This window comes from Acinonyx jubatus, chromosome A3 (assembly GCF_027475565.1).
Source record: "Acinonyx jubatus isolate Ajub_Pintada_27869175 chromosome A3, VMU_Ajub_asm_v1.0, whole genome shotgun sequence".
Classification (NCBI taxonomy): Eukaryota; Metazoa; Chordata; class Mammalia; order Carnivora; family Felidae; genus Acinonyx; species Acinonyx jubatus.
In genome coordinates this window covers 115,505,629-115,532,092 of record NC_069388.1, presented here as the reverse complement: position 1 = coordinate 115,532,092, position 26,464 = coordinate 115,505,629, and the positions used below count along the sequence as shown (strand labels likewise).

The window sequence follows — 26,464 nt, the reverse complement described above, 5'->3', positions numbered from 1 at the left end:
ACCGGCATGCTGTCCTCCAGGCCCGTCTTCCCTTTACCCTGACCACCCCTCATTCCCTCACTCTTCTCTGTTCTGACTGCTCAATACTGTTCCCTCTGCCTGGCATCCCCTCTGTTCCCCCTCCCAGTCAAAATCCCCCTGCCGCACCCGCCTGTCAGAATCCCACTTGTCCTTCAAGGCCCTGCCCATCTACTAAGCCTTCTGGAATAGAGCTTCTCTTTCCAACACATACCCCATGGTGGTTACTACCTCTACTATAGCTCTCATCACCATCTCCCTTCCTGAGAACAGTGAGAGTCAAGGGCATGCTGCCACTGTCACAAGGAGGACCCAGCTTTGGTCACCGTGGCCTCCCAGAGCTGGCTCATAGTAAATGCTCGAGAAACTCCTGTCAAATTGGATACTTATTGCTGTTTTCTCTAGAGTATAAAGCTCATAATTAGATCCTTTAAGAAAATGAGATTAGGGGCGCGTGGGTGGCTCAGTCAGTTGAGCATCTGACTCTTGATTTGGGTTCAGGTCATGATCTCACAGTTCATGGGTTTGAGCCCTGGGTCGGGCTTTGTGCTCACAGTGCCTAGCCTGCTTGGGATTCTCCCTCTCTCTGCTCCTCCCCCATATTCTCTCTGGCTTTGGCCTTTTTATGAAATAAAATGAGGTTAGTTTCAGACTTTTTTTTTCTTCATAAAACTACATGAGTCATCCGCTGTGGCACAGTCACAGTACTTGCAGATTCGTACCTGGCAGCATGTTCCGATTTTTCAAGACTGGAACTTAAACTGACCAGTGTCAGTCCCTCTACTTTAACTATTTTAAATGTATCCTTTTTCTTCTAATCATCTACATTTGGTACTGTGTCCGTGAGTTTTTAAAATTAAAACCTTACAGGGGTGCCTGGGTGGCTCAGTCAGTTAAACGTCCAACTTCGGCTTAGTCATGCTCACGGTTTATGAGTTCAAGCCCCGCGTCCGGCTCTGTGCCAACAGCTCAGAGCCTGGAGCCTGCTTCGGACTCTGTGTCTGCCTCTCTCTCTGCCTCTACCCCACTTGTGCATGCACGTGCACTCACTCTCTCTCTCCCTTGCTCTCTCTCTCAAAAATAAACATAAAAAGGTTTTAAAAAATCTTTAAAATTAAAATTAATTTTCAATTAATTTTAAAATTAAAATTAAAACGTCTTTAAAGACTTTGCCTAGTTTTTAAGTGCCAACACCTTTGCATTTGAATACATTTTAACTTCTTTAAGGATTCTTTTCATCATATTCTTCCCTGATGTAGCCAGGTTTCTTTTTTAATCCTCCCAGGCCAGGAATTTATTGTGACTAAGTTCTTTTAAAGATAGAAGTTAAAACAGGGGCGCCTGGGTGGCTCAGTTGCGCTCGCATCAGGCTCCCTGCTGTCAGTCAGCACAGAGCCTGCGTCAGATACTCTGCTGGCCTCCTCTGCCCCCCCCTTCTCTCTCTCCCTCAAAATTAAATAAACATTTTTAAAAATTGAGAAAAAAAGTTAAAGCAGTATTAAATGCTACTTTTGATGTTCTCTGTTGCTTGATTTCTTTCTGCCTCTCATAAAAACATGTTTCCTTTTTTATACATCTAGTGCAATCAACATTTCTTCACTTTCATGATCTATGCCAGTCAGTCACTGGTTATATATCAACTAACTACTGTGTCCAGCCCAGTGTTACACGTGTGGAGGATATAAAATAACAAGTACACTGAATTATTAGCAGTTCAGCTACAGCTCGATTACGTGGCCACGGAAGATGGAGAAATCACTGAGGGACAGAGCAGGCAAGAAAAGCTTCCTGCAAAAAGGTGGAGACTTGGACTGTGTCACAGAAGCAAGAGATAGTTGAGGGATTGAACAAGGAGCCAGGCCTGAGAAAATGTTTTTTTTTTTTCTTAATGTTTATTTTTGAGAGAGAGAGAGAGAGAGAGAGGCAGAGCATGAGCAGGGGAGGGGCAGAGAGAGGGGGAGATACAGAATCCGAAGCAGGCTCCAAGCTCTGAGCTGTCGGCACAGAGCCCGACATGGGGCTCGAGCTCACGAACTGCAAGATCATGACCTGAGCTGAAGTCGGACACTTAAACCCACTGAGCCACCCAGGCGCCCCAAGGAAATGCTTTTCTGAATTGAATGTAAATGCTATAGGATATTCCATTGAAGAACATAGGACAATGTATTGATCTAATCTCGTGTTGCTGGACACTTCACATGTTTCCAATTTCTGTTACCACAAAGAATGCTGTAGCAAACTTTCTCCTATGTGTCTTCTCATGCACAGGTGATAATATTTTAGGAGTGGAATTGCTGAGTCTTGAAGTATGTACATCTTTACTTTTATTGTACAAGAGGTTATAGAAATTTATAGTCTCATCCGTGAATGAGAATTCCCACCACCTTGACAACACTTGAGCTTTGTTGGGTTTTAAAATGTTTGTCCATCTAATGGGTATGAAATGGGATCTCCTTGAAGTTTTAATTTGCAGTTCCCTTACATGCCCCTTTCCTGTAGTTCAACAAGCATCTATTAAGAGTCTCTCCTATGTCACAAACTGTTCCGAATACTAGGAATACTGAGATAGCTAATCCCTGGCCCCTACCCTGAGCAGCTTACAGTCTGAGCGATTCTTTCCTGGGGAGACCTATCAGAATCATTTAAGGTGCATTTTCGAAAATGAGAGGTCTGAGGCAGGGCTCACATAGCCGCACTATGTGATTCCACGGTGATGCCGATGCTTACTTCCAGTTCGGAACCTCTGATCTCGTGGGAGGAGAAGCCTACTGTATTCAGTCTGGGCTCGTCTGTGTGGGCAGGGTGAGAGAGCCCAGCTCTTCGCCGGCCAGCACTATGGCATCCCTTTCATCCTGAGGTTCTTCTTACAATTTTATGTGAATGTCTCACTGCGTGTTGGAATGATTCATTTGTATCTATAAAGTACCTCAAAAGCAAACGCTAAACAAAATATAAGCAGAGACCAGATTTCCTGTAACTCCCAACTACCTGGGACAGCCGTAAACCTGGAAGGAAACAAACACAGAAACAAAAGGAGGGGGAGATGCTCACTGAGCGGTGCTGGAGGAAGGCACCCCGGGACTCCACACCACATCACCTCCCTCCCGTTAGTGCAGCCCCTGCCCCGTGCCACGTTCTGGTCTCAGGATGGATAGTTGGCTGGACCCGACTTTTCAGAGGCTGACACACAACACACGTGGAATGAAGTAGACGAAGAAAGAGAAGAGGGAAGATAGAGAGAGGACATTGAGAGTGGGCCTTGATGAGAAGTGGCAAAGGGGGAAAAAGGAAACAAAGTAGAGAAAGTTTGCGATCAGGGGGCAGAGAGCATGTCATAGCACGGTAGTCCTGGGGGCCTCCGTGTGCCGCTCTAAGAGCACATCACCTCTTACCAGTGGACAGTTGAGGAGGCGTGGCCCTTGTGTAGGAGGCATTGGGAAAGGGCAAACTAAATCTTCCTTAACCCTGGAGGCCGTCATGTGTAATGGGTTTTTGGTGTGTTTTCTGTCATCAAGAAAAGGCTAGCCTATTTTCAGTATACTATACACTGGGATGTGAAGGTATGTGCAAGGTTTAGAAGGTTTCATCAAAGTAGTTAAAACTTAAGCACTGTGAACATTTCTGCTCTAGTTAGAAATTTCGCATATACGGGACAGTGTCTAAAGCCAGATTGAAAACAAAACAAAGAAGAAAGGAGGAAGGGGAAGGGAATTCATATTTATTTATTACCTGCTCTGTTTTTGTCCAGTCCTGTCAGCAGTGCTGAGCTAAAAATTATCCTCATTTTGCAGATGAGAACATCAGGATTTACAGAGCTAAAATATTTTGCCTATGGCCTCACCACTAATAAATGGTGGGGCTGGGAATTCAACCCATTTTTATCTGACTCCAAAGGCTGCGCTTTTTTCCACCATACCATACTGTCCTCTACCGTGTTAGAATGTTTAGAATTTACAGCAAAATTCAAGAATCTCCAGGCTTTATTTTGGTAAGATTAAAACCCCCAAAGTAATCTGTCTACCTGGTCAGATCAGGCAATGAAAATTTGAAGGCAGTTCAACAAAATCTGGTAAGGCAGGGATGGTAAGCGGAGATACCATTCTATTTTTAACGCCTTAAGTAGGGGGGTACTTCTGAATTGGAAAACTTTGCTTTTATATTTCTTGTAGGCAAGTCCTTTGGATGTGTGGTGTTTCACTTTCTAGTGGTTAGAATCCATGTGTCTCAAGGGTTTTGTGTGTAGTTAGTAAGATGGTGTAAGTAAGGGGTGGTCCAGTAATAAATGGCAGACTTCCCTAGGTGGTTGGTATGCTCACTGTGGGGGCAGCCTGGGAATGAGATGTGAGCAAAATGCTTTTAGGAAGGGTTGACCTCAAATGAAGTCATCGTTGGAGGGGGAGTTTTCAGCAAGTCGACATGGAGTTAAGACTCTCTGCTAATAAGGCTTCTAGGAACTGGAGAGTCTGCAGAGGACTGAAAATGGAAACACAACTGTAACCACCACGAAGCCAAGGCGTGAGTATCTTCCCTACTAACCCAAGGACACAGCAATATATCGTTTGGAAGGTTCGGAGAAATGAAGTAATGGCTGACTGGTGAATAAGGATGAAAATATCTGATGATGTGACTCCCAGAGAAGCAATTATGGTTAACCCCTCATTTGTTTGGTATTTTCAAGGATTGAACTGTCCCACATAACTGAATTTTCCTGACAACTAAAACTTTCCTATTTATGTGCCTTGAATGTTTTCAACCATGCTTGGTGGAAATACTTCTGAAATTGGTTATCCAATTATCCTGCCTTCTTGAACAGAAGCTGCAAGAAATAACATTTCTTTAGATGCCTCTGAGTGCAAGTCTGAGGAGACCTGATTAAAAGAAGTTTAAGTAGTTAGGACCTGTAACGGTCTCACATAGCAAGGACTCCAGAGCTGGGAATTCCAGGGCTGATGAATTCAACAGCTCAGTGTTGCCAGGCTGACTTTCCCCTTATGGTCACAAGGTGGGGTGCACAGCTCCAAGCCTCGAGATCTCACATGATAAGATCTAGGCACGAATGCAACGGGGGCTTCTCCTTACACGTGTCTTTACTCAGAGAGGAAAATATTTCTCAGAAGACCCCTCGCCGACTTCCCCCTTGGGCCTCACTGGCAGGACTGAGTCACATTTCTATGCCTTGGTCTCATGAAAGGCTGAGAGAGCAAATACCCAGCACTTTTGGGCTCTAGAGTGGGAGGAGGGCTCTGCCCATGGAGAATGGCTGTTGGTAGGGAACCAAGAGTGTCTGCCAGGTTACCAAGATGGGGAGTGAACGTCACTTACAGTATGGTAATAGCTTGAGGGATGGCTGGGCTTTTTGTTCTATGCTGAATGGCCCCAGGCTGGGATTATTTTTTATTTTCTAAGTCTGTTTATATTTATTATTCTCTCTCCTTCCTTTGTGCCAGACTGCTAGTTATCATTACTTGCTGTCAGTATACCTTGTCCTAATCTTGCCATAATTAGGGTTTTTTTTTCTGGAAAGGTCATATAATCAAACTTGTTAGAACTATGCCTGAAATGTTCTGAATGAGTATCTGGCAGCTGTCTTATGGATCCCATACATGGTGTGGCGTCGCTTTGGCCGTTCAAGGTCATTCTTCCATCGTGGAGGTCTTTGGAGAAGTGACAGATTTCTAGAGAGGCTTAGGAATTCAGATGCAACTTCAGTGAAGTCATCTTATGTGAAAGGATGAGCACTTGGGGACACTTAACGCTTGTTTACTAGGGAAAGCGAAACTGCATCTGTCCCGTGTGAACCCCAGCATGGTTTGGAGAGAGGCAGCAAAAAATTTACTGATGCATATTCAGCTCCCTCTCCACGCCGCATGGCTGCTGGGCGCTTGGAGAACACCACTAGCTCTGGGACTGTATGCAGTGGAGCTCATCACGGCAGTGACTATCCACCATGAAGCAAGCTGGCACAGAGCCTCATGGTGCCTTCCTGCGCTCTGGCAGGGGGTGCCCTGTGAATGAATCCTGTGAAATGCCCAGGTTGTACAGAAGTGTTTGGCAGTGACTTGTTTCAACAAGTTCTTGAAGAAAGCAATGCTTTGGAAAGTGGTTATTGACATTATACTGAACAAGCGAGGGCCATCCTTTCCGTGGTTAGAGAGCTGACCAAAATTCAGTCTCTGTATACGGGAAGAAGGAAATAGGCAGCAGTTGTCCAACTAATACTGACGAGTAACTGAACCAAATGGAGGGGTTCTACCCTGGGAATCAAACTTGAGCCGGTAGGTGGGTTGGGTTCAAAGGAAGCCAATAGTTAAAATATTCAATTCTGATATAGCTAATATGAGCCCAAACTGCGTAGAGCCCTGGGAGTACCTTCAGAAAAGTTAGCTGTGCGAAGGCCTGCCGTCATTATTTTACTATGCGTCAGAAAATCATGAGTGAGGGGTGCCTGCCTGGCTCAGTCAGTAGAGCATGTGACTCTTGATCTCAGGGTTGTGAGTTCAAGCCCCACGTCGGGTGCGGAGATTACTTAAACGTGAAATCTTTAAAAAATCATGAGTTAGCCTATAGGCAAGTGTTAAGTGAGAAGAACATTTGGAGATAAGGAAAACAAACTTTGTTGTGTTTTTTTTTAATTCTGACTGATTTGTACCATCCAAAACATTCTTTCAAGAAAAATGCAAAGCATTTCTCATAAATATTTTAGTTATTAACTCCTTCTTATGCATAGAACATTTTCAAAGAATCCATCCTTTTATTGATTCCTGACCAATATAGGCAGGGTATGGTTTAGTTCAGTTGAGCAAGATAATTATATTTTTTGAATTTTATTTTCTCATGTGGATTATCGATTTTATGTCTCAAGTACTCTGACCATTCCTGCTTCACTGTTCATCTAGCTGCTGTGTTCAGATTTCAATATTGGCTTCAACTATACTTTTTTAGAAAAAGCTCCATGGAGAAATAATCATGCAATCAGTGTTGTTTTTTCTGGGAATCGCGGTACATATCAGCATATAGCTGGCTGGAAATTTTTTTAAATCAGAACAATTCACTTGCCTGGGTAAATAAATTTACATTCACATTTTGAATTGTTTCTGAGCTTAATTGGGCATTTAGGGGGTCAAAGTGGATGGTTCAGAACTAGGTGGGAAAATCATTTTTCAGCATGTCAAAATACCAGCAACTCATTTTCTACAAAACAAAATAACAGGAACAAAAAATATAACGTTTTCCAAAGCCCAGTAAGCTGATAGCTTGACGATCATGAAGCCTGTGGTATTCTCTGTATTACTTTGATACGAAATATGACTATACTTACTTTAAATTGGTAAATTATTGCCATTGAATTCGGTTATTCACAATCACTGCATTTCTTAAGGGAGGCTCATGCATGTTAAATACTTTTCACCGGTGATGTTGGTGATTGCTTTGGGGGTTAATGTGAATCTCGTTTTATACTTGGAAATGTATATGTAATATAAACAATTGAAGCCAAATTAAACTATGTGTAAATAGGCATGCTTTCTAAAATTAGAGGAAATGAAATGAGTAATCAGAAAAGATATAAACTTAATTTTAGAAAGCAATATTTATTCAAAATGACTGAAGATGTTACAAATCGTGCTTTGTAATATAAAGGGACTCAAAGGGGCTTTCTGAATCAAATTATTTATAATTTAAGTTTGTTTTTCCTATTTTGTATTGTTTCCTATACGTTACTAAATCTCTGCTTTGGCACAAACAGGCATGTGCTGGCACCACACGGAGGCCCATGGAAAATGTGACTAACGAGTGGACATTCAAAGTCTTGCCACTTTTCTTGGGTTGTGGTGATTCATATGTAGAAACCCCCTGCAGCACTGAGTCAGAGTCAAATATATGCAGTGGTCTAAGACACTGAACAATTTTTTTTTTTTGTTTCTTGTTTTCTGGGTTTTTTAAAAAGTTTGCTGCAAACCTGACTTTTCCTTCATGAAATCATTTTGGATGCTTAGAGGGCCTAGCCCAAGTCAAATGTCACCCTACACCGGCATGGTGACAGATGTGTAGCTATCTAGTATGTGTTTTCTTTTCATATATTTGCCTCGTGTAGCCAGAAAGATGAATCTTGTACGTTCTTCACAGTAGAGACTTCAGAGAATGGTAACCGTGACACAATGAATGTGTTGTGAGCAGGTTGCACCAGTGTCATTAAGAGCAGGAGGCAATGGGGCCCAGTAGAGAGAGCTCAGGATTTACACCATGGGACTAGATTCGAGCCCCACCTCCACCTAGCTGGGGCGTGAGCAAGTTAATAAACCTCTTGGAGTCTCAAGTTTGTCTGTCTGCTAAATGCACATGGTAAAAATAATGTTTCCTACATGGAATTATAACTCTCAAATGAGATAAAGTATATAAAAGTATTCTGTAAAGCTAGGAAATTCTATACACATTTTTTCTCATTATCGTATTTTCGTAAGTTGATGTCCCTGTCTGTTCTTTGCCCTAGAAGTGGTAACATTCATACAAATACACATTATATGCCTTGAGGAATGTGCTGCTGAAACAGTCTGTGTTTATAATGTTGCTTTGCCTCAAACTAAAAAGGAGTCATTTTATTTTTAAAAATTGAGTTAAAGGACCCTAAAATGAACAGACAAAGCACATAATACTTGTTAGCAGCAAACACTGGAATCAGGCTACCCTCAGTAGACATATGCAGTGTTCAGATTAGTCCCTGTTGCGTTCCATTAAGGAGCCCCCACTGGTTTAGGAACTATATGTGGTAACACATCTGGAGATGCTTCAAACTGCTGAGTAGCAGAATTCACTGCTTGATTGGAAGTAAAGTGATAACTTTATTTTTTCTGGTAGTCCAGTGGCCGTATCCTATAAAATATAAAGATTATCACCTGCCCCTCCTGCTCCCCATTCCAAATCCATTTTTTAAGGACAGCCTCCATCCCACCCCCTCCATCAAATTCTAGATGAGGAAGATACTGCCTGACCTTTGAAGAGTTTGTGATTTAATAGAGACTTTAAAAAAATAATCAACTAACTTCCCTACTAAATACTAGACAAGGTAAATGCCATAGGAGGAATTCACATGGCTGGGAGTGCCCAGCTTCTGTGACCATTTCATAGCAGCAGCCACACATCATGCCTCATATTGGTTAAATTTATTTTTATGTGTGATTTTCACTTATGTGCCTAGATTGTAAACTCCTTGAAGTCAGGGAAGGCACTTTGGTATTTCTTGGCCCCTCCCTCCATATGTTTTACCTAAATCTCAAACCGTTTGTAGTTCAGATAGAGTCCTGTACCCAACATTCAAGTTTAACCCATACGTTGAAACCATAACTTTTTTTCCTTTCTTTTGTCTTTGCAGTCGACCTGCCCCTGTTTTTCCCTCGAGACCAGCCGACTCTCACATTCCAGTCTGTCTATCACTTTACCAACAGTGGACAGCTTTATTCCCAGGCCCAAAAAAATTATCCATACAGCCCCAGATGGGATGGAAATGAGATGGCCAAAAGAGCAAAGTAAGTGAATCTGTTGCTATTTCCTATAAATAGGAGCATTTTGTTTATCTAGTCCAGGGGTTGGCAAACTATTGCTTACAGGCTAAATTCCGTCCTATGCCTGTTTTTGTCAATAAAGTTTTATTGAAACATTGCCATGCCCATTTCTTTACTTATTTTTGCGTGGCTGTTCGCATGGCTGCTAACGTGGCAGAGTGAGAAATTACAACAGATCACATAGGACCTGCAAAGCAAAAAGTATTTGCTATTTGTCCCTTTACAGAAAAAGTTTGCCAACCCCTTATCTAGCCTCATCAGGTAGATTGTTTTTTTTTTTTTTAATGGGTTACAGGATGTTTCTGAAATCTGTCTTTAGATTGGAGAAAAAGTACTAGATAGAAGTTAGAATAGCGGATAAATGATGTCGATGATGAAAATGTTAGCAACTACTTTCATATATTTTTTTTAAATGGAAAATTTCACCTGATGGTAAACAAATAGGATTTTTGCAGTGAATACATGAATCCAATACTGAGTTTTTCACGTGGAACTGTAATGTCTGAAGGAACAAAGTGATTATATACCTCATTGTGTCTCTACAGCCATTGCCCAAAATAGGGCCTGTGTGTTCCTCGACTCAATAAATGGCTACACAAATAGCTTAGAACTATTAGAATCCACAGGGATGGAAGTAAGTTGGAAATTCGATAGAGGTTGAAGTTAGCTAGAGTTTGGAGTTTAGGTATTTAAGTACTGCACATGAACCTATCTGTGGAAAGCATTCACGAGTCATATGGAATACGTAAATGTAAAAGTATGTTGAGTGTTCCTTGTGGATAAGACTTCAGTGTCTGGAACCCCAGTCTTGTTGAACCATGGCCTCCTAGACTGAAGCAACAGTGGCTTAAAATCATAGTTTCCAAGAATCAATCATGGTTAGAGTGGCAGGTGGCTATTACTTTATCACTCACTCTGAACCACCATATGATCATACCTGTGAGCCCAGCTGAAGGATGATGAAATTCACAGAATCACACAAATGAAGAATACTTATTAAGCATCCTTTTCCTTCACTCCTTCTCTGTTTATTGAGCATCCCCCATGGCAGTGAGCTCCATGCTGGGGATACAGCGATAAACAAATTGAAAGTTGTCCACGTCTTCATGGAATTTGTAGCCCAGCAAGAGAGATCAAAGTCTTTATCATACCAAACTTCTGACAGTTTTAAGTACTGACAAAACCTGGCCTTCCAGACCTAGAATGTTCCCGATTAGTAGGACTTGTCGCTCTTGCTTCCCCTCCCTGACGCCCTCCCCAGGGTGCCTACTGGCATCCCCTATACTTTCTGTAGTACAAAGCCTCCACCTAATCAGGATTGGGGCTCTGTTAAATAATGACAGGGCTGCTTTCTGTAGAAACACACACCTTCCCAGACTCATGTGGAATCCAGAATTATTGTTATCTGAAACTTCAGTGTGCCCTTTCTCCCTGTATTTTCCCTTTTTATTCATGATGTCCAAGTCTGAAATTGTGTTTAAGGAAAACAACAGACATAATCAAATGTACCTAAGAACAATCATTGAGACTTTGGTATCTCGAAATAGACTTGAAGAAAGGGATTAAAAAGTAAGCTTTATGTTTGAGGTATTGCAGTTGTTTAATTGTCTGGGCTTTCCCTGTGTATATACAAGATCTGCCCTTAGAAGATGGGCTGTTATTTGTGGTACGTGCTATGGACTCTGAACCAGACATGTCCTTGTGGTTTCCATGGCAAAGCTGTGTGTGTGTGTGTGTGTGTGTGTGTGTGTGTGTTTCTGAACTAGACCTTTTAGCATGTATGAATTGAGTCTTTAAGGAGTTGCAGACCACGAGCCTATGATTTCAGTATAGGAATATCGTAAGTGAAGCCTGTTTATCTTAACAGATTGGTTCAGAGATGCAAGAGACATTTGCTTTATGTTAACACCAGTCTAAAGAAAACATCTGAAGTAACGTTAAAAAAATCTGCTTTCTACTGTAGGGAAGATGGATTCATTTTAAATGTAATAAAAGAGAAAGCCAGCCACTCATCCTAGGAAGAAGAAATAGTTTAAAAGCTCGCTTCTTAAATTGAAGTGAGTAACTTTCCTGGGTTGTGTCAGAAAGGCAGGTAATGGATAAACACAATCAGAGAACTGTCCATGCAGGATAGGCTTAAGATTGCTGGAGAAGGTTGGAGAGAAAGGACAGAAAGAGAGAAAGGTCAACTGTAGCATTCCTTCCACGCCCTGTTTCTTTGTCCTCTGAAAATATTGTATGTGCTCAGTGCGTAAAAGGCTATAATTCACTTGGAGAGCTCTGCCCATGACATAAACACTCTCACGGTTTATGAACAGCAGTAGAGCTCTCTGAGTGGAGTCAGCTGTTTATTCCCTCCTGTAGAGCAAAGTTCTAAACATGTGAACTCAGAAAGGACGCTTTCTGGCACTGATCCGAGCTTTTCCTATGACATGTGCTTCTTGCGCATGGCTGTCCGGCAAATTCTGTCCTCACAAGAAAAATGCCCTCTAATGATGGCGCACAGGCTCTGGGGTCACGCATGCCCAGCTCCTATCACAGGTTCTAATCGAATAAGCTCTGCGGCCTTGGGCAGGGCCATTAATCTTTCTGAACTTCATCCTGTAAAACAAGACTGTACTCCTCCCTATTGGATGGACTTGATATGAAGGGTCAGTCAACGAGTAGACATATGAAAGACTCTTGTGTTTAGCTTCTGCTTTGTCCCACTGGTGCCTTTGCTCACCCCTTCCCCTCGCCCTCTTTCTGCTCCTTCAGATCCTTCAGTGTTCTTCCCTATGGTTTTCCCCGTCCATGCTAATACACAGGCAGCTTCTTCTACTCTTCCTAGTCTCAGTTGACTGTTGGTCATGTACAGATCTTCCTTAACTTACGAAAGGGTCATGTCCCTATAAACCCATCGTTATAGTTGAAAATATCATTCGTAAATAGAAAATGCATTTACTACGCCTAACCTACCCAACATCCTAGCTTAGCCCTGCACTTCCTTCAATGTGCTCAGGACACTTATATTAGCCGCGGTTGGGCAAGATCATTGAACGCAAAGCTTATTTCATAATATAGTGTTGAATATATCACATAATTTACTGAATACTGTACTGAAAGTGAAAGACAATATGGTTGTGTGAAGACAGAATGCTCATATAAGTGTATCAGTTGTTCACCTTCGTGATCGAGGGGTGGACTTGGTGCTACAGCTCACTGCCTCTGCCCAGCATCACAAGAATCCTACCACCTGTCACTAGCCTGGGAAGAGATCAAAATTCAGAACTCAAAAGTACGGTTTCTACTGAATGCATGTTGCTTTTGCACCATCGTAAAGTCAAAAGATTGTTAAGTGGAACCATTGTAAGTCAGGGACCAGGTGTACTGCTGTGAAATCTCTTTTGTATTATCCTTTGATTTTTCACATCTTTATATTGTTTCATTTCCTTAAATTGTGAGTTCTTTGAAGGCAGGGGCTTTGCATATATATCTTTCAAAAGATATTTATTGCAGTGTAATTTACATACAGTGTCATGTACATGCAACGAAGTGGACAGGTTTAAGAGTGTCTTTTGATGGAGTTTTGACAAAGTTACCTTCTATCCTTTCCAATTAGTCTCCTCATCGCCAGGACAGACACTGTCTGATTTCTATCACGTCTTAGTTTTTTCTTTTCTAGATACTTCTTATAAATGGAATAGTACAGATCATACTCTTTTGTGTGTTTTTTTGTATTTAGCATAATTATTTTAAAATTACCGGTTATGGCATTCCTTTTTTACTGCTGAGGAATTTCCATTATAGAAATATATCATAATTTGTTAATCCATTCGTCTGCATATATATATTTGGGTTGTTTCCAGTTTGGGGACTTTATGAATTAAGCTGCTAAAGAACATTCTTATATAAGCCTTTTTCATAGACATATGGTTTCAATTCTTGAGTAAATAACTGGGATTGGGAGTATGTGTATGACTAACTTTATAAGAAACTGACAAATTTTTTATGAAGTCTTTATACCACTTTACACTCCCATGGGCAATATACAGGGTTCCATTTGTTCCATATCCTCTCCAACACTTGGTATTGTCAGTCTTTTTATTTTTGGCTATTCCAGAGGGGATGAAATGAGATTTCATTGTGTTTTTTTAATCTTGATTTCCTGATGATTAATGATGTTGATCATCTTTTCATGTGCTTATTGGTATGCCTTCTTTTAAGTAGCATCTGTTCAAATTTTGCCTATATTTAATAGGGTTGTTGGTCTTTTTATTATTGAGTTTTAGGAGTTATTTATATATTTGTCAGATTTACGTATTACAAGTATTTTCTCCCAATCTGTAGCTTGCCTTTTCATTTTCTTAATGATGTCTTTTGATGACAAGAAAGGTTTTATTTTTAATGAAATTTATTTTATTAGTGTTTTCTTTTTATGTTAATGCTTTTCCTAGCCTCATAATTATTTGTCTACCACGAGGTCATGAAGAGATTCTTCAACATTTTTTTCTTAGAAGCTTTCATTTTGGCTTGATATTGAGGTCTCTGATCCATCTCATCCCAAATTAAGTTCTGTGTATGGTATGAGGTAAAGGCTGAAGTTAATTGTTTATATATATCCAGGTATTCCAGCAACATGTGTTGAAAAAAACTTTTCTTTCTCTATTGAATCACCTTCATGCTTTTGTCAAAATAAATTGACTACATATGAGTGGGTCTATTTCTGGATACTCTGTTCTGTTTCATTGGTCTGTTTTTCTGTTTGGATACCAATACCAATATTTCTTAAAATCAGGAAACGTAAATTCTTCAACTTTGTTTCAACTTTGTTCTTTTCGAAGATTGTTTTGGCTATTCTGGGTTCTTTGCATTTCCACATACATTTTAAAATTAGTTTGCCAATTCCAACTCCATTTTCCCCTCAAAAAAAAAAAACAAAAAAACCCCACTGAGATTTTGGTTGAGATGGTGTTAAATCTATAGATCAACCAGGGGAAAATTGGCGGTTTAGCAATATTGAATCTTCCAGTCAATGAATAGGGTTTTATTTAGGTCTTCTTTAATTTTTCTGAAAAGTGTTTTGAGATTTCAGTGTAGAAAGCTTGTGTATTTTTTTAGTGATTTTACTTTTATTGCAAATGATAGTTTTTTTAGATTTTATTTCTGTCTTACTGCTAGTATATAGGAATACAGACAATTTTTCTGTGTTGACCTGGTGTCCTGTCACATTGCTAAATTCACAATTAGTACTAAATTCTAGTAGCTTTTTTGTAGTTTTCTTAGCATTTTTTACATAAACAATCATATCACTTCTTACAGCTTTACTTTTTATTTTCAATCTTTATAATTTTTATGGCTTTAAATTTCTTTTCCTTACCTAATTGCACTGGCTGGGATCTGCAGTTTAGTACACAGTGGTAAGATCAGATATCTGGCCTTATGTCTCCACATTAGGGCTGATGTTAGCAGTAAGTTTTATATAGATGTCTCTATCACACGAAGAAGTCCTCTTATATTCCCACTTTGCTAAGAGTTTTTATCATGAATGGGGTGTTGAATTCTGTAGAATGCTTTTTCTGTATCTATTGGCCTGATCCTATGGTTTTGCTTTATTCTATTAAAGTGATAAATTACCTTAATTAGTTTTTGAATATTGGACCAACCTTGCATTCCAGGGGTAAATAAGCCTTCTCAGTCATGATATTTTATCCTTTTTTATATTATTAGATTTGATTTGCTAACAGTGTGTTAAAATTTTTTACATGTTCGTGAGTGATACTGATTTGAAATTTCTTCTGTTGTCCTTGTCAGATTTTGATAAAAGCACCATGCTGGCTTCATAAAATGAACTGGCAATTTTTCCTTCCACCTTTGTTTGCTGAAAGAGTCTGTGTAGGTTTGGCACTGTTTTTTTTTTTTTTTTTTTTAATGTTTGATAGAGTTTTATTTATGGGAAGAAATTCAAAGAAATCCTTACTAAATACAGGGATATTCACCATTTTTTCTTGTGTTGGTTTTAGCAAGTAGTGTTTCCTTTAAGTAAGTTGTCTAAGTTGTTGAAATGATTGGCGTGAGATTGTTGATAATATTCCCTCATTTTTCTTTTAATATCTGTGGGCTCTAATGATAGAACTTCTTTCAGTCCTTATAGTGAAAGTTTCTATTCTTTTCTCTCCCCTTTTCTTAGAACAGTCTAGCTAGGGATTTATCATTTTTACTGATCTTTACAAAGAAAGCTATTTATTTTATTAATCTATGCTTTTCTCTTGGTTACTTCTACTATTTATTTTCAGTTTAATTTGTTCTCCTTTTCCAAGCTTCTTAAGATGGAAGCTGAAGTCAAAGCTGTGCCTGCATATGCCATCCAGGCACCTTTGCCTGCCCTGTGGACCTCACCATTCTCAGTGCACCCTCACACACTTTCATGGGATCATCTCAGCAGCCCCTTGGGGCGGGGGGGGGGGGGTACAGTGTAGAAATCCTCACTGTCCTTCATGCAGATAAAGAAACTTAGGCTCAGAGTGATTAAGTGTCTTTCCTGAGGGCACACAGCTAGCTTCTAATAGAGTCAGGGCTCAACACAGGGCCTCTGACTTTCTGTACATCTGTCCCCAGGCAGACAGATACAGTTCCCCTTTCTCTTTACCATTTGTCTGACTCAACAAGGCCTGGCACTTGAATAACATAAATACAGAGAGGAAATGCATGTGGCAATTAAGAGCACTGACCCTGAAGTCAGGACAGCTGGGTTGAAACCTGTCTCTGCCACTCACTATCTGTGTGACTTTGGGCAAATTCATTATCTCCCTGAAGTCTGTCCCCTTATCTATTAAATGGGGAATCTAGTTTTAGAGGGTGATTATGAGTATCAAATGGTGTGTATGGTGTTCCATTATTAACTAAGAGATTACCACACACTTAACAACTTAGAACAGCACAAATTATTATCTCATAGTTTCTATGGATTAGGAGTCTGGTACAACCTTCCTGGGTCTCTTTTCAGGGTCCCAAATGACTAAAGTCAAGGTGTTGGCTGGGGCTGCTTTCTCATCTGAGGCCCAGGGCCTCTTCCAAGCGCATTCAGGTTGTTGGCAGAGTTTAGTTCCTTGTGGTTGTAGGACTGAGGTGCTGGTTGCTTTACAGGCTGTCAGCTGGAGGCCATTTCCTGCCATGTGGCCCCTCCACATCATCAAGCCAGCAGTGGTGCATCAACTCCTGCTGTTTCTAATCTCTGACTTTGGTGTCACTGACTTCTGGACTCAGATCATTCGAAGGGTTCATTTGATTAGGTCAGTCCTACTGTTAATCTCCCTTTCTTAAAGTCATCTGTTTCATGTAGCATAACATGAAACCATAGAAATGAAATCCAACATTTTCATAGTCCTGGGGATTATTATACAAGGGGTGAGAAATCTCAGGGGCCATCTTAGAATTCTGCTTCCCACACAGGGTAGTGTAGGTGAGTTGTCCAGCGTAGGGTCTGGCATGTCATGAGCATTCAGTCGATGTTCACTATTAATGTCACTATCCCTGTAGGGAAAAAGATTTTTAATTAAAGGATAGCAGAGTCAGCACTGCACCCAACTAAACAGTCCCCTGGCCTCAGTGACTTGGCCAGAGATTCTTAGATTCTAGGCTGCCCCGTCTATGCACACCATCACCTATGGCTGTATCTTCTTGGTGCCAGCCAGGCCAGCTTAGAAAGTTGGCAAAATCCATACTTCAGTTGTTTAATCTACATAAAACCAACTGTCACTTTAAAAAAAACAAACAAACTGAACTTTCTAGTTACCTACATTGGTGTCTTGTATACAGCTTTAGATCTGTCTAGATGAATGAATCAGATGATTTTTTTTTTTGTAATCCTTTCTAGTCTGATAAATCTGTGAGTAGATGGAGTGAGTTTTCCATGAGCTTCATTGTGTAAAACATCAGGTTGATTCTAGAGGCCTAAGTAGTATCTGAGAATAGGATTTAACCCCAAACCACTAACTGCAATGGCTTGTCACAAATAAAACCCGTTATATAAATGGAATCACTTAAAGAATATTTCAAAAAATAGCTTCTCAGTCAACACATGGGAGTAATTCATGAACCTCCTAAAACCATTTGTTGTTTCCCTTCTTGCCTCAAGGTCAGAGAGTTGTTATTTTCTTATTTAGAAACCTATCCAAATGGTCCCAAAGCAGTCCGTAATTCACCATATGTTCTTCGCCATGCACACTTTTATAATTTGTCATCCAGTTGTCTTTGCAGAATAATTTTCTCTTTCAAGGGTTTTTAAAAGATGGTACATTCTGGACTATTTCAGGAATCTTTCACTGTTAATACCTATATATTCCCAAAGACACAGTTTTCTCCAAACTTGTCATTAGCTGCCAAATGCTTCAATCAGTCTTGGGCATCCGTCCTCTAAATACACCCAATAAAAATAGATCTCCTCTCCTTGATTCAAGAGAAGGGGGTTAGATGTCCCCACCTGATTTGCTGCCCATCCCCACCCTTACTGTGGCTCGAGGCCCCTTCGGGTCCCTCAGATGCTATGGAACTCAGTGTGGAAACCCCAGTTCAAAGAGGTTAGTACATGGTGTGGTCGCAGGAGCCCTGAGGCCTGAGAATTCTTTGGGACTAGGGGAAGACTCAGGGAGGGGTGTTGGTGAAGTGTAAGTGGTTATAATGTCAGCCTGTTATATGTGTTTGTCTTTCCAGAAATTAATCACTTACTTCTTTGCTTCCTTGTGGGTAGCTCCTTAAGGCAGCTCAAATTATGCTTTGTTCCTATTGAGATTTCATTGCAGAGTCAGGCCTCTCTCTGCAGTCCCCGTGCTTGGTCGGCTGGCCAGAGGGACACCCTGACATGTGTGACACCCATCAGTGTTACGGAAAACCCTGATGGGGACATTGCCACCCTCCCTCTCCCTGGACCACTACCTCCCTTTCTCCCCCCTACCTCCCTGGGCCCCATCCCTCCTCCTGTTTATAGCCATATTTCTGGAACCCCCATCTGCACCCAAGGGTAGGGAGATGACCAGAACGGTAAGGGTTGTGCCCAATTGTGATTGCTCACCCCCACAGCCCTTCTGCAAGGGGGAGCAGCTACAGAAGCGAGCTGCTCTGGGCCGAAAGAGTCATTGGCAGAAGGGAGGGCACCGAGGCAGGCAAAGCTACCAGGTTCGGCCTCTCAGGGTGCTGTGCCACAGTGATAGAACCTGCAGTTCCAATGTTGCTATGATTCATGGGTTTTCTTTATTCTTTTATTTTGCCTTAAGTTCCCTTGGAAGAATTCCCTTTAAAAAATCCCAAACCCAGTCTCATCTTAGCTGAACTCTCCTCAAGAGAAGAGGGAATTTTCTGGTCCAGCCAGCACAGCTTGGGCCATCAGAGTGCCCTGGGAAGACAGGAACAGAACCAGGCTAGAACTGAGGAAGGCCGAGGTCCCCGAGCCTTCCCCTCACCCACATGCCCTGGGTTCCTGCGTGGGCAAGCACGCCTTTCCCTCCAGGGGTTTAGAAACGCAGACGCTGTGAAGAGAGAAGTAAAGCAAATAAATAACATGGAATTATTGGATCCTTGAACTCTCAGAGAGAATCATTTTGAAAAGTATCTTCAAGGGATTTGGTTTGTTTTTCCTTTCAGAAGAGAGAGCAACGGAGATGGAGAGGAATCCAGATCTGCCTGACGTCCAGGCATCCTCTCCAAATTGCGTAGGTCAGAGAGAACATGTTATTTATTAGAACCTGACATCTGTTGCTGTGAAATGATAAGCTCCCTTAAAAATCCTGGCCATCAATTACTCCTAATACAGCCCTCATCCCGACGGAGCTGTTTTACCATCCTTCCAGCCTTCACGAACCAGGCCGTACCAGGAACAGAGCAATTACAGCCCAGCTCAGCCTCCTTACTCCCCTCGGGCAGGACCCCTCAGGCCATCTTTTACAGGCCCTGCATCTGTGTCCCTGGCTTCTTTTGATTCCACTCTTTGGCCCTTCTGAGGTCTGCTTTAAGGACTGAACCCCACCCCACCCCCTTCGGATCCGTCCTTCCATCCTGCTTTCTCAGTGGAAAACAGGGTTAGGGTTTACTTTCTGGTCTCATCGTGTAAGCCAGAAGAAACTGCACATGAGAAGAATAGCTGGAAGATCAGTTCATCTTTGTCATGGACGTGAACTTTGTTATACTGTTCGAATGCTACCAAGCGCTCAGGCGAGGATTCTGATGATCCCACCCAGCCATTGTGAAAATCTGATAACCAAGGACAGCTACCTCCTTGTTTGTGAGTTATGGTCACGTATTTTTCTTCCTTGGAAAAATAGATGTCTTACAGAGCTGAAAGCAAAGGATAGGGGAATTGGTTTGGGATTTTTATAGAATATCAAAGTAGAAACATACACTTAGCACTGGAAGCAGAGTTGCCTTTGAACTGTTGGAAGAAGAAATGTAACAGTAAGTAAAGACCATGCAAAAAAAGAGTGGCCTGGGAGCTAGGAGACCTGGGTCTGATCTGGGCACTCTCATCAATTGCCCGTGTGATCTTGGGAAGAAAACTTCACCTTGGCCTCAGTACCCTCATCTAAAAGCACTGGGCTGGTAACTGATGGTCACCAAGTTCCAGCATATTTTTGGGATTTTAAGTGAAAATTTTGTGTAAATTATGTGCTTAGCATACTTTTTTATTCATGTTGAGAAAATTCCATCTCTGTTGCCAAAGGTCAGACACAAATTGAAAACATTACTAAATGGAATTAAGTACGCTCTGTACGTGATGCTTTTTTCTACAACCCATATCTGGTATTTATAGAACACCTCAGTTGCAGAACGTGCACACATATGCCCTGAACACACACCCAGTAAAATACTTCTAGATGTAATACATTTTCGGATGTCAAGTTAAAACAGCTTCTTGGGAATTAGGCCTGACTGTTCAGATGTGTGTGTTGGTTTCTGACAGGTGCCGCCAGGGCCTCTCAGGGCTGTCACGTGTGATGTGGAGTCCAGCCAAGGCAGGAGGGCCAAGCTGCTTGTTTCTATCACTTCACATTAAGGCATGAGTTCTAGAAAAAAAAAAAGGAAGCAGCAAAGAACAGTCAGGACCATCCATTCTGGGCACATCATTAATGACAAGCAGAGGCCTTGTTTCTTCAGAAGTGGGATTCTGTCTTGTCTGTTGTCAGATCATTCTGGACAGGGGCCACCTGTGAAAATAAGACTCATGACTTGTTGAAGTAGCAGATTTATAGAGGTGAGCAGAAACAAGGAGCAGATATTGGGGCAGTCACCACTGCTCTGAGACTGGCAAAATTGCCAAGAGTGGAGCAAAGTTGGGCAGCCAAGCAGAAGTGTATCCAGGAAGGTAGGTGTGACAGTGGGGACCAGTCTCGGCACACAGAGCTTGGAAGGAACCTTAGAAACCATCTTGTACAGCTAAGGTTGAGTACAGTAGGCATTAACCACTGTGCTGGGAATTAAATGAAATAATTGGCATAAAACGCTTGGCACAGCAGTGGGCATGGACTTGGCAGTTCAGTTCATCTTTCTCATTTCCTGGAAGCAGTTGTTCAAGACCATACAGTACCATGATTAGAACGCTGTGCCCCAAGCCACCTCTGACCTCTCACCTTTACTCAGTCTGTTTCCTGTTTCCTTGCTCACAGGAGCCGTATAGTGACATCAAGGGCTGGAGGTTAACATGCCTGCATGCACACACCCAGCCACCTACCCTGTGTGTGGCCTGGCCTTCTTCCTCACGGCTCACTTGGGGGCTGAGAGATGCTGTGGCCATGGAGAAAGCCTAGGGTATTCTTTTTCTGGTTTTTTTTTTAAGGTTTACTTAGTTTTGAGAGATAGAGAGAGAGACAGAGCATGAGCAGGGGAGGGGCAGAGAGAGAGGGAGACACAGAATCCAAAGCAGGCTCCAGGCTCTGAGCTGTCAGCACACAGCCCAATGTGGGGCCCAAACTCATGAACCACGAGATCATGACCTGAGCCGCAGTTGGACGCTTAACCGACTGAGCCACCCAAGTGCTCCAGAAAGCCCAGGGTATTCTTGAGCAGAAATAGTTCTTCTGGGAGGATAAAGACCTGGCACTGAGTACCTTTAAGGGAACTAAATATTCCTGTGGCCAAACATATCACGAGAATCAGTGGACGAAAGAAGAAAGGGGGTGTCTTAATGGAGCGGGCCAAAGAATAGATGCTGCTTCTTGGCCTCCAAACTAGCAGGAAGGCTGCACATGGAGAAGAGGATGAAAAATTCCGGTGACTCTTATCTTCCCAGACAGACAGAACTGCTGGCACTTAGTCATGCCTAATGGAAAATGGAAGCCAAGAAAGCAGAAGCGAAGCTGGAGTGATCGAGGGTCGCCCTTAATCCAGAATCGCTTCTGAGGAGAAAAAGGGGCTTGTCTCCTTGTGTGCCCTGGATGGTCAGGGCTGGGCTTCCAGGTGGAGATGCTGTGGCTGTCAGGAGAGCAGGCTTCAGAGTAGCCATGATTGTAAGAACCCAGCGTAACAGTGGTTTCTGCCGTTAAGTTATTGCTGGTACTTCATTTGGAAAACACTTAGGAGTTATATATATGACATACAGAGTACGTGCAAAGCACAAGAGACACACAACACACCCAGTTTGAAGAGCCCCAACTACAAAGCCTGCTGATCAATCTTGGAGCGGTTCATCACCAGTTGAGATTCCATTCTGGCAGTGGGGCCACCCGTGGCATTAACTACTTAGCACACTGAGTATGAGTCAGAATTGCAAAGCAGGAAGCTCTGTCGCTCTTCTACAAATCAAAAATCAAAATTTAGGAGACCAGAATTTTCCATTATTGATCATTTTAAGGAGCATATCATCTTTAAATGGTCATTATTCCTGTCGTCCAAAAAAAAGTGAAATTTACAAGAACATATATGTAAACGCATGACTGTTGTTGTCTCAGCATAAATGATAGCGGATCACGCAGTTTCTTCTGATCATCTTATAGATGATGAGGAGGAGGAGGATAAATGTGTACTGGCTGCCTACACTGTACCAGCATAACTCCAAATGCTTCATATATGTTAATTCCTATAATTCTCTTAACAACCCTGTGAGATCAATACTGCCATTATACCTAGTTGATAGATTATGAAGCTGAGGCCCTGCAACGTGAAAATGACTCATCCAAGGTCACAGGGTAACATGGTATGGGAACTGAGACTTCACCTCGGGTTTCCTGACTTTTCGACTACATTCTGGCCTCTAATACTACCCTGCCTCTCTTCCTCAGATTGACTGCCTGAGTTATCCCAAATCTGCCAGGCAGCTGAGCTCAGCATTCTGTTTAGAACTGTAGAGTCTCTAGGCTGTCAGCCTTGGTTGACGCTCAGGTTCGGTATGCCCCAGTATGGATTTATAGTGGCAGATGGTCTGATTCGGTTCTCTCCAGATCACCGGTGCCCTTTGATTCATTCATTCACTCATCCAGCAAATATTTACTGAACTCAAAGTAGGTATCATGCACCTTGATAAGTGATGTGTGGGACTCAATCCCTGCCTTCACTGAACCGAGGTAAGGTGGAAATTCTACATAAATAGCTGTTTTATAAGGCAGCAACACGTGCAATGTGCAGGTGGAATGCAGTAGGAGAGGGAAGGATTTCTGTTGCCCAAGATCGAGGAGGCTGACATTGGAGTATGGGTAACAGTGCGACAAAGGGAGGACGTTCCTGCCAGAGGGAACAGACTTGCCAGAGGCCAGGAAGCAGGCGGGTTCGGGGTAGCATGTAGCACCATATACACCGGTACACCCCGTATACACTGTATACACAGAAGAGGGTAGCAGTAGATGAGGCAGGAGAGAAAGAAAGAAAGAAAGAAAAGAGGCAGAGTTCTGCAGGGTGGAGGGAACATGTGCTCTGGAATCAGACCCACCAGGATTCAAATCCTGGTTCTACCACATTGTAGTAGTATTTTCTTACCGCTGTAGATGGTTTTCTCATCTGTACATTAAGGTTAACAGTTCTCTCTCACAGAGGAATGTGAATGTTAAACGGGAGCCCGATTATAGAATGGCTGGAATATTGTTGGTGTTCACCTAATGATAACCGTTGTTATTAACCACCCTAAGACAGGTAACTCTTTGTACAGTGGTCTGCCTTGGTGTAGATGTAGAAGTCATAATAGAACCTTCTTGGTCTTGGAAACAATAACAAAGGCAGTAGACCCTAAGCTCTATGGTCACATTGGAGGAACACAGTAGAGGAATGTTTGTCTTGGGTCTTTGCACCCCTTCTTTGCCACTTCAGCACCCAGGGATTTCAGAGACCAAATAATTTAGTGTTAAGTGGATCCTGTGCAGTATTTAGGACACACTTATACTAAAAAGTTATTTGTTGCTTATCTGAAATTTAAATCCCATTGGCCATCCTGTGTGGAGGGACAGCCCAAGAACCAGTCAGAACAGGCTGTGTGCCTTATTGGGGAAAGGGAATCCACTGGTCTTCTAGGCTTCTCTCTTGGGTAGCGTAGGCTTGCGCAGCAGGCTGTAGGTAGTGCCTTCAAGTCGCTTCCTGGGTAGAGATGTTAAATGTTGGCAGGTGTCCCTGTGTGTGTTCGGGGGTGGGAGTAGGGGTGATGTGGGGAAAGGTGTCTTGGACCAGTCTTCTCATATTCCCACCCTCTTTCTTCAGAACATTCTCGAGGACAGTTGGCAGAGTGAAGACTGCCTCCGTGGTCTGAGAACTTGTCTCACCAAATAAGAGCAAGCCCTCTTTTAGAGAGTTTTTCTTCCAGGAGCATTGCTAAAAGTGGGAACTTCAGCTGTCCCTTGTGGTGTGACTTGAGATGGCCCTGGCAGGTGTGATGGTAACTGACCAAATACTCCCTGCTCTGGTGAGTCTGAGGACCACAGCATTGGAGCTGGAAGGCAATCCAGCTGCCTGGCTTTGAAAGTGAAGCAAGGAAGACCCAAGAAAGGAAGCCCAAGGTCACACAAATATTCAGAATTTGAGTCTAAACTTAAGTCTGGGTCTGTGCTCCTGGGCTCTTCAGGAATAATTTAGGGGATGTGAAATTCCCAGCAGACTTGTTTAGTTGAACATTCGCTCTGGGTACTTGATCACAGTCGTCTCCAGGTCTCCATCTGGCTATGTGTCCTTTGGTGCTGCCAAAGCCAGCTTTATGCTTGACTCATTCTCTCCTTGAGGCAGAGTTTGTTAAGCCCCTAAGAGCAAGATCACCACTGGTAGGGAGTTAGTGGCACTATCTTAGGCCAGTTTGATCTTGGCCCTCCCCGTTGGTGCCTCCTTGCTGATCTCTTTGCCCCACCCTTGCCAAGTGTTCTGTGGTTGAGATGGAAAAATCCACCTTAGAGCAGATGGCTTTTAACCTCAGTTTCAGAAGAATAATTTGTCCACGGAACATGAGGTGAAATTTAAAACAACGCAGGGCGTAGGTTTGAGCAGAACAGCACCCTTGGGCTTAAGAGTGACTTTGACCTATTCCTCCCAGACTAGAATGATTATCCAGCTGCCAGAGAGTTCTTAGAGGAATCACTTTATTAAATGGTGTCACTGGTGAAGTGGTATTAGCCCTAAGACCAGCTTTATCTGCACACTCTAAAAGCAAACCTGACCGTGCAGGCTGAGCTGGCCCACGTGGAAGCTGGGAGCAGCGATCATGGGATCTTCCACTCTTTTTATTTTCTTGTTCTTGCCACAACCTGTCATGAGACCAAGAAAACTTGTTTTGAAAATGCTTGACAGCCAAAACAACCTGTTCCCAAGCCCTGGACCAGAGGGTTTGCCCTCTCTGACCATTTATGTACTGTTAGAGGTTTGACTAGCTGCTGCCTGGAAAAAATGAATATGCTGTTTTCTTCTCGTATTGTTCACAGACAAGTGCCAGTGGCTTCACGGGTCCTTTTTTCCCTTTTTTTCCAGCCCTTCACCAGAGACATTTTAAAACTGTGCCTGAGTCTCACTGATGAATGAACCTTAGCAGCATATACTTATGAGGATATAACCAATGGTTACCTGTCTGCAAGCCGAGCTTGATATGTGGGTTGTGTTTCCCAGTCCTATTAGACTTTAACCTGTGATTTTCCACTTGCATTTTGGTCCTCTTTGGAGTTAAATGTGAGAGTCAGACTCTCCAGTTACCCCAGGGGCTAGTTTGTCCTTTCACACTGGTGACTCTAAGACCTGCAGGAGCATCTCTGTTCCTCCCCACAAACCGTGCAGGTCTTGGTCTTGGATGGTCTTGGGTAGGTCCTGTGACTGTGAAGGAGTCACGTCACTCCTCCTCTGAAAATACAGGGGTGGGACTAGAACAAGAATTGGCAGACGACAGCCAGCTGCCTGTTTTTACAAATAAAGTTTTATTGGAACACAGCCACACCCATTCATTTACATATCGTCCGGGGCTCCTATCACTACAAGGGCAGAGGCAGATTGTAGAAACAGAGCATATGGCCTGCAAAACAAACTTTTTACTATCTGGCCCTTTACAGGAAAAGTTTGCTGGTCCCTGGACTAGACGATCTTTAGGGTTTTCAAATCCAACTCCCTATGACTTTTGAACTTGTGGCGGGCAGTGCTTTTATAGCATGAGCTGCTGAAGTAACTAATAAGGGTCTTAACTCTCTCTTCCCTGTAGTAGTTAAAAGCATGTTTTGAGATTGTTGAAATCTACACCGGGTGGGGACTCATTCTGTTTATTTTTACAGTTTATTTTGCTGTACGTCTGAGTTTGCTTATTGGTCTGATGTCTCTGGCACCCACGGTGTTCACCAATTTTGGAAAAAGACACCCAGCTGTAGGTCTGACTGCATTCAGTGGCATGGTTCAAGGTGGGCCATCTGTACCCCATGGAAAGGAACACAGATTCGTCAACTTGATAACCATGACAGAAAAAGGGAGCCAGACACTGCCTT

General features: G+C 42.5%; 1 protein-coding gene across 4 annotated transcripts in view; it reads left to right on the top strand.

The window, feature by feature from the left end:
- Positions 1–26,464, top strand: part of BABAM2 (BRISC and BRCA1 A complex member 2) — a 397,415-nt gene that overhangs the window by 354,414 nt on the left and 16,537 nt on the right. For all 4 annotated transcript variants that reach the window (XM_053201072.1, XM_015064178.3, XM_053201074.1 and 1 more), the window contains one exon: positions 9,386–9,539. In XM_053201072.1, coding sequence (XP_053057047.1) covers positions 9,386–9,539 — 154 coding nt within the window. The remainder of the gene's footprint in view (positions 1–9,385; positions 9,540–26,464) is intronic.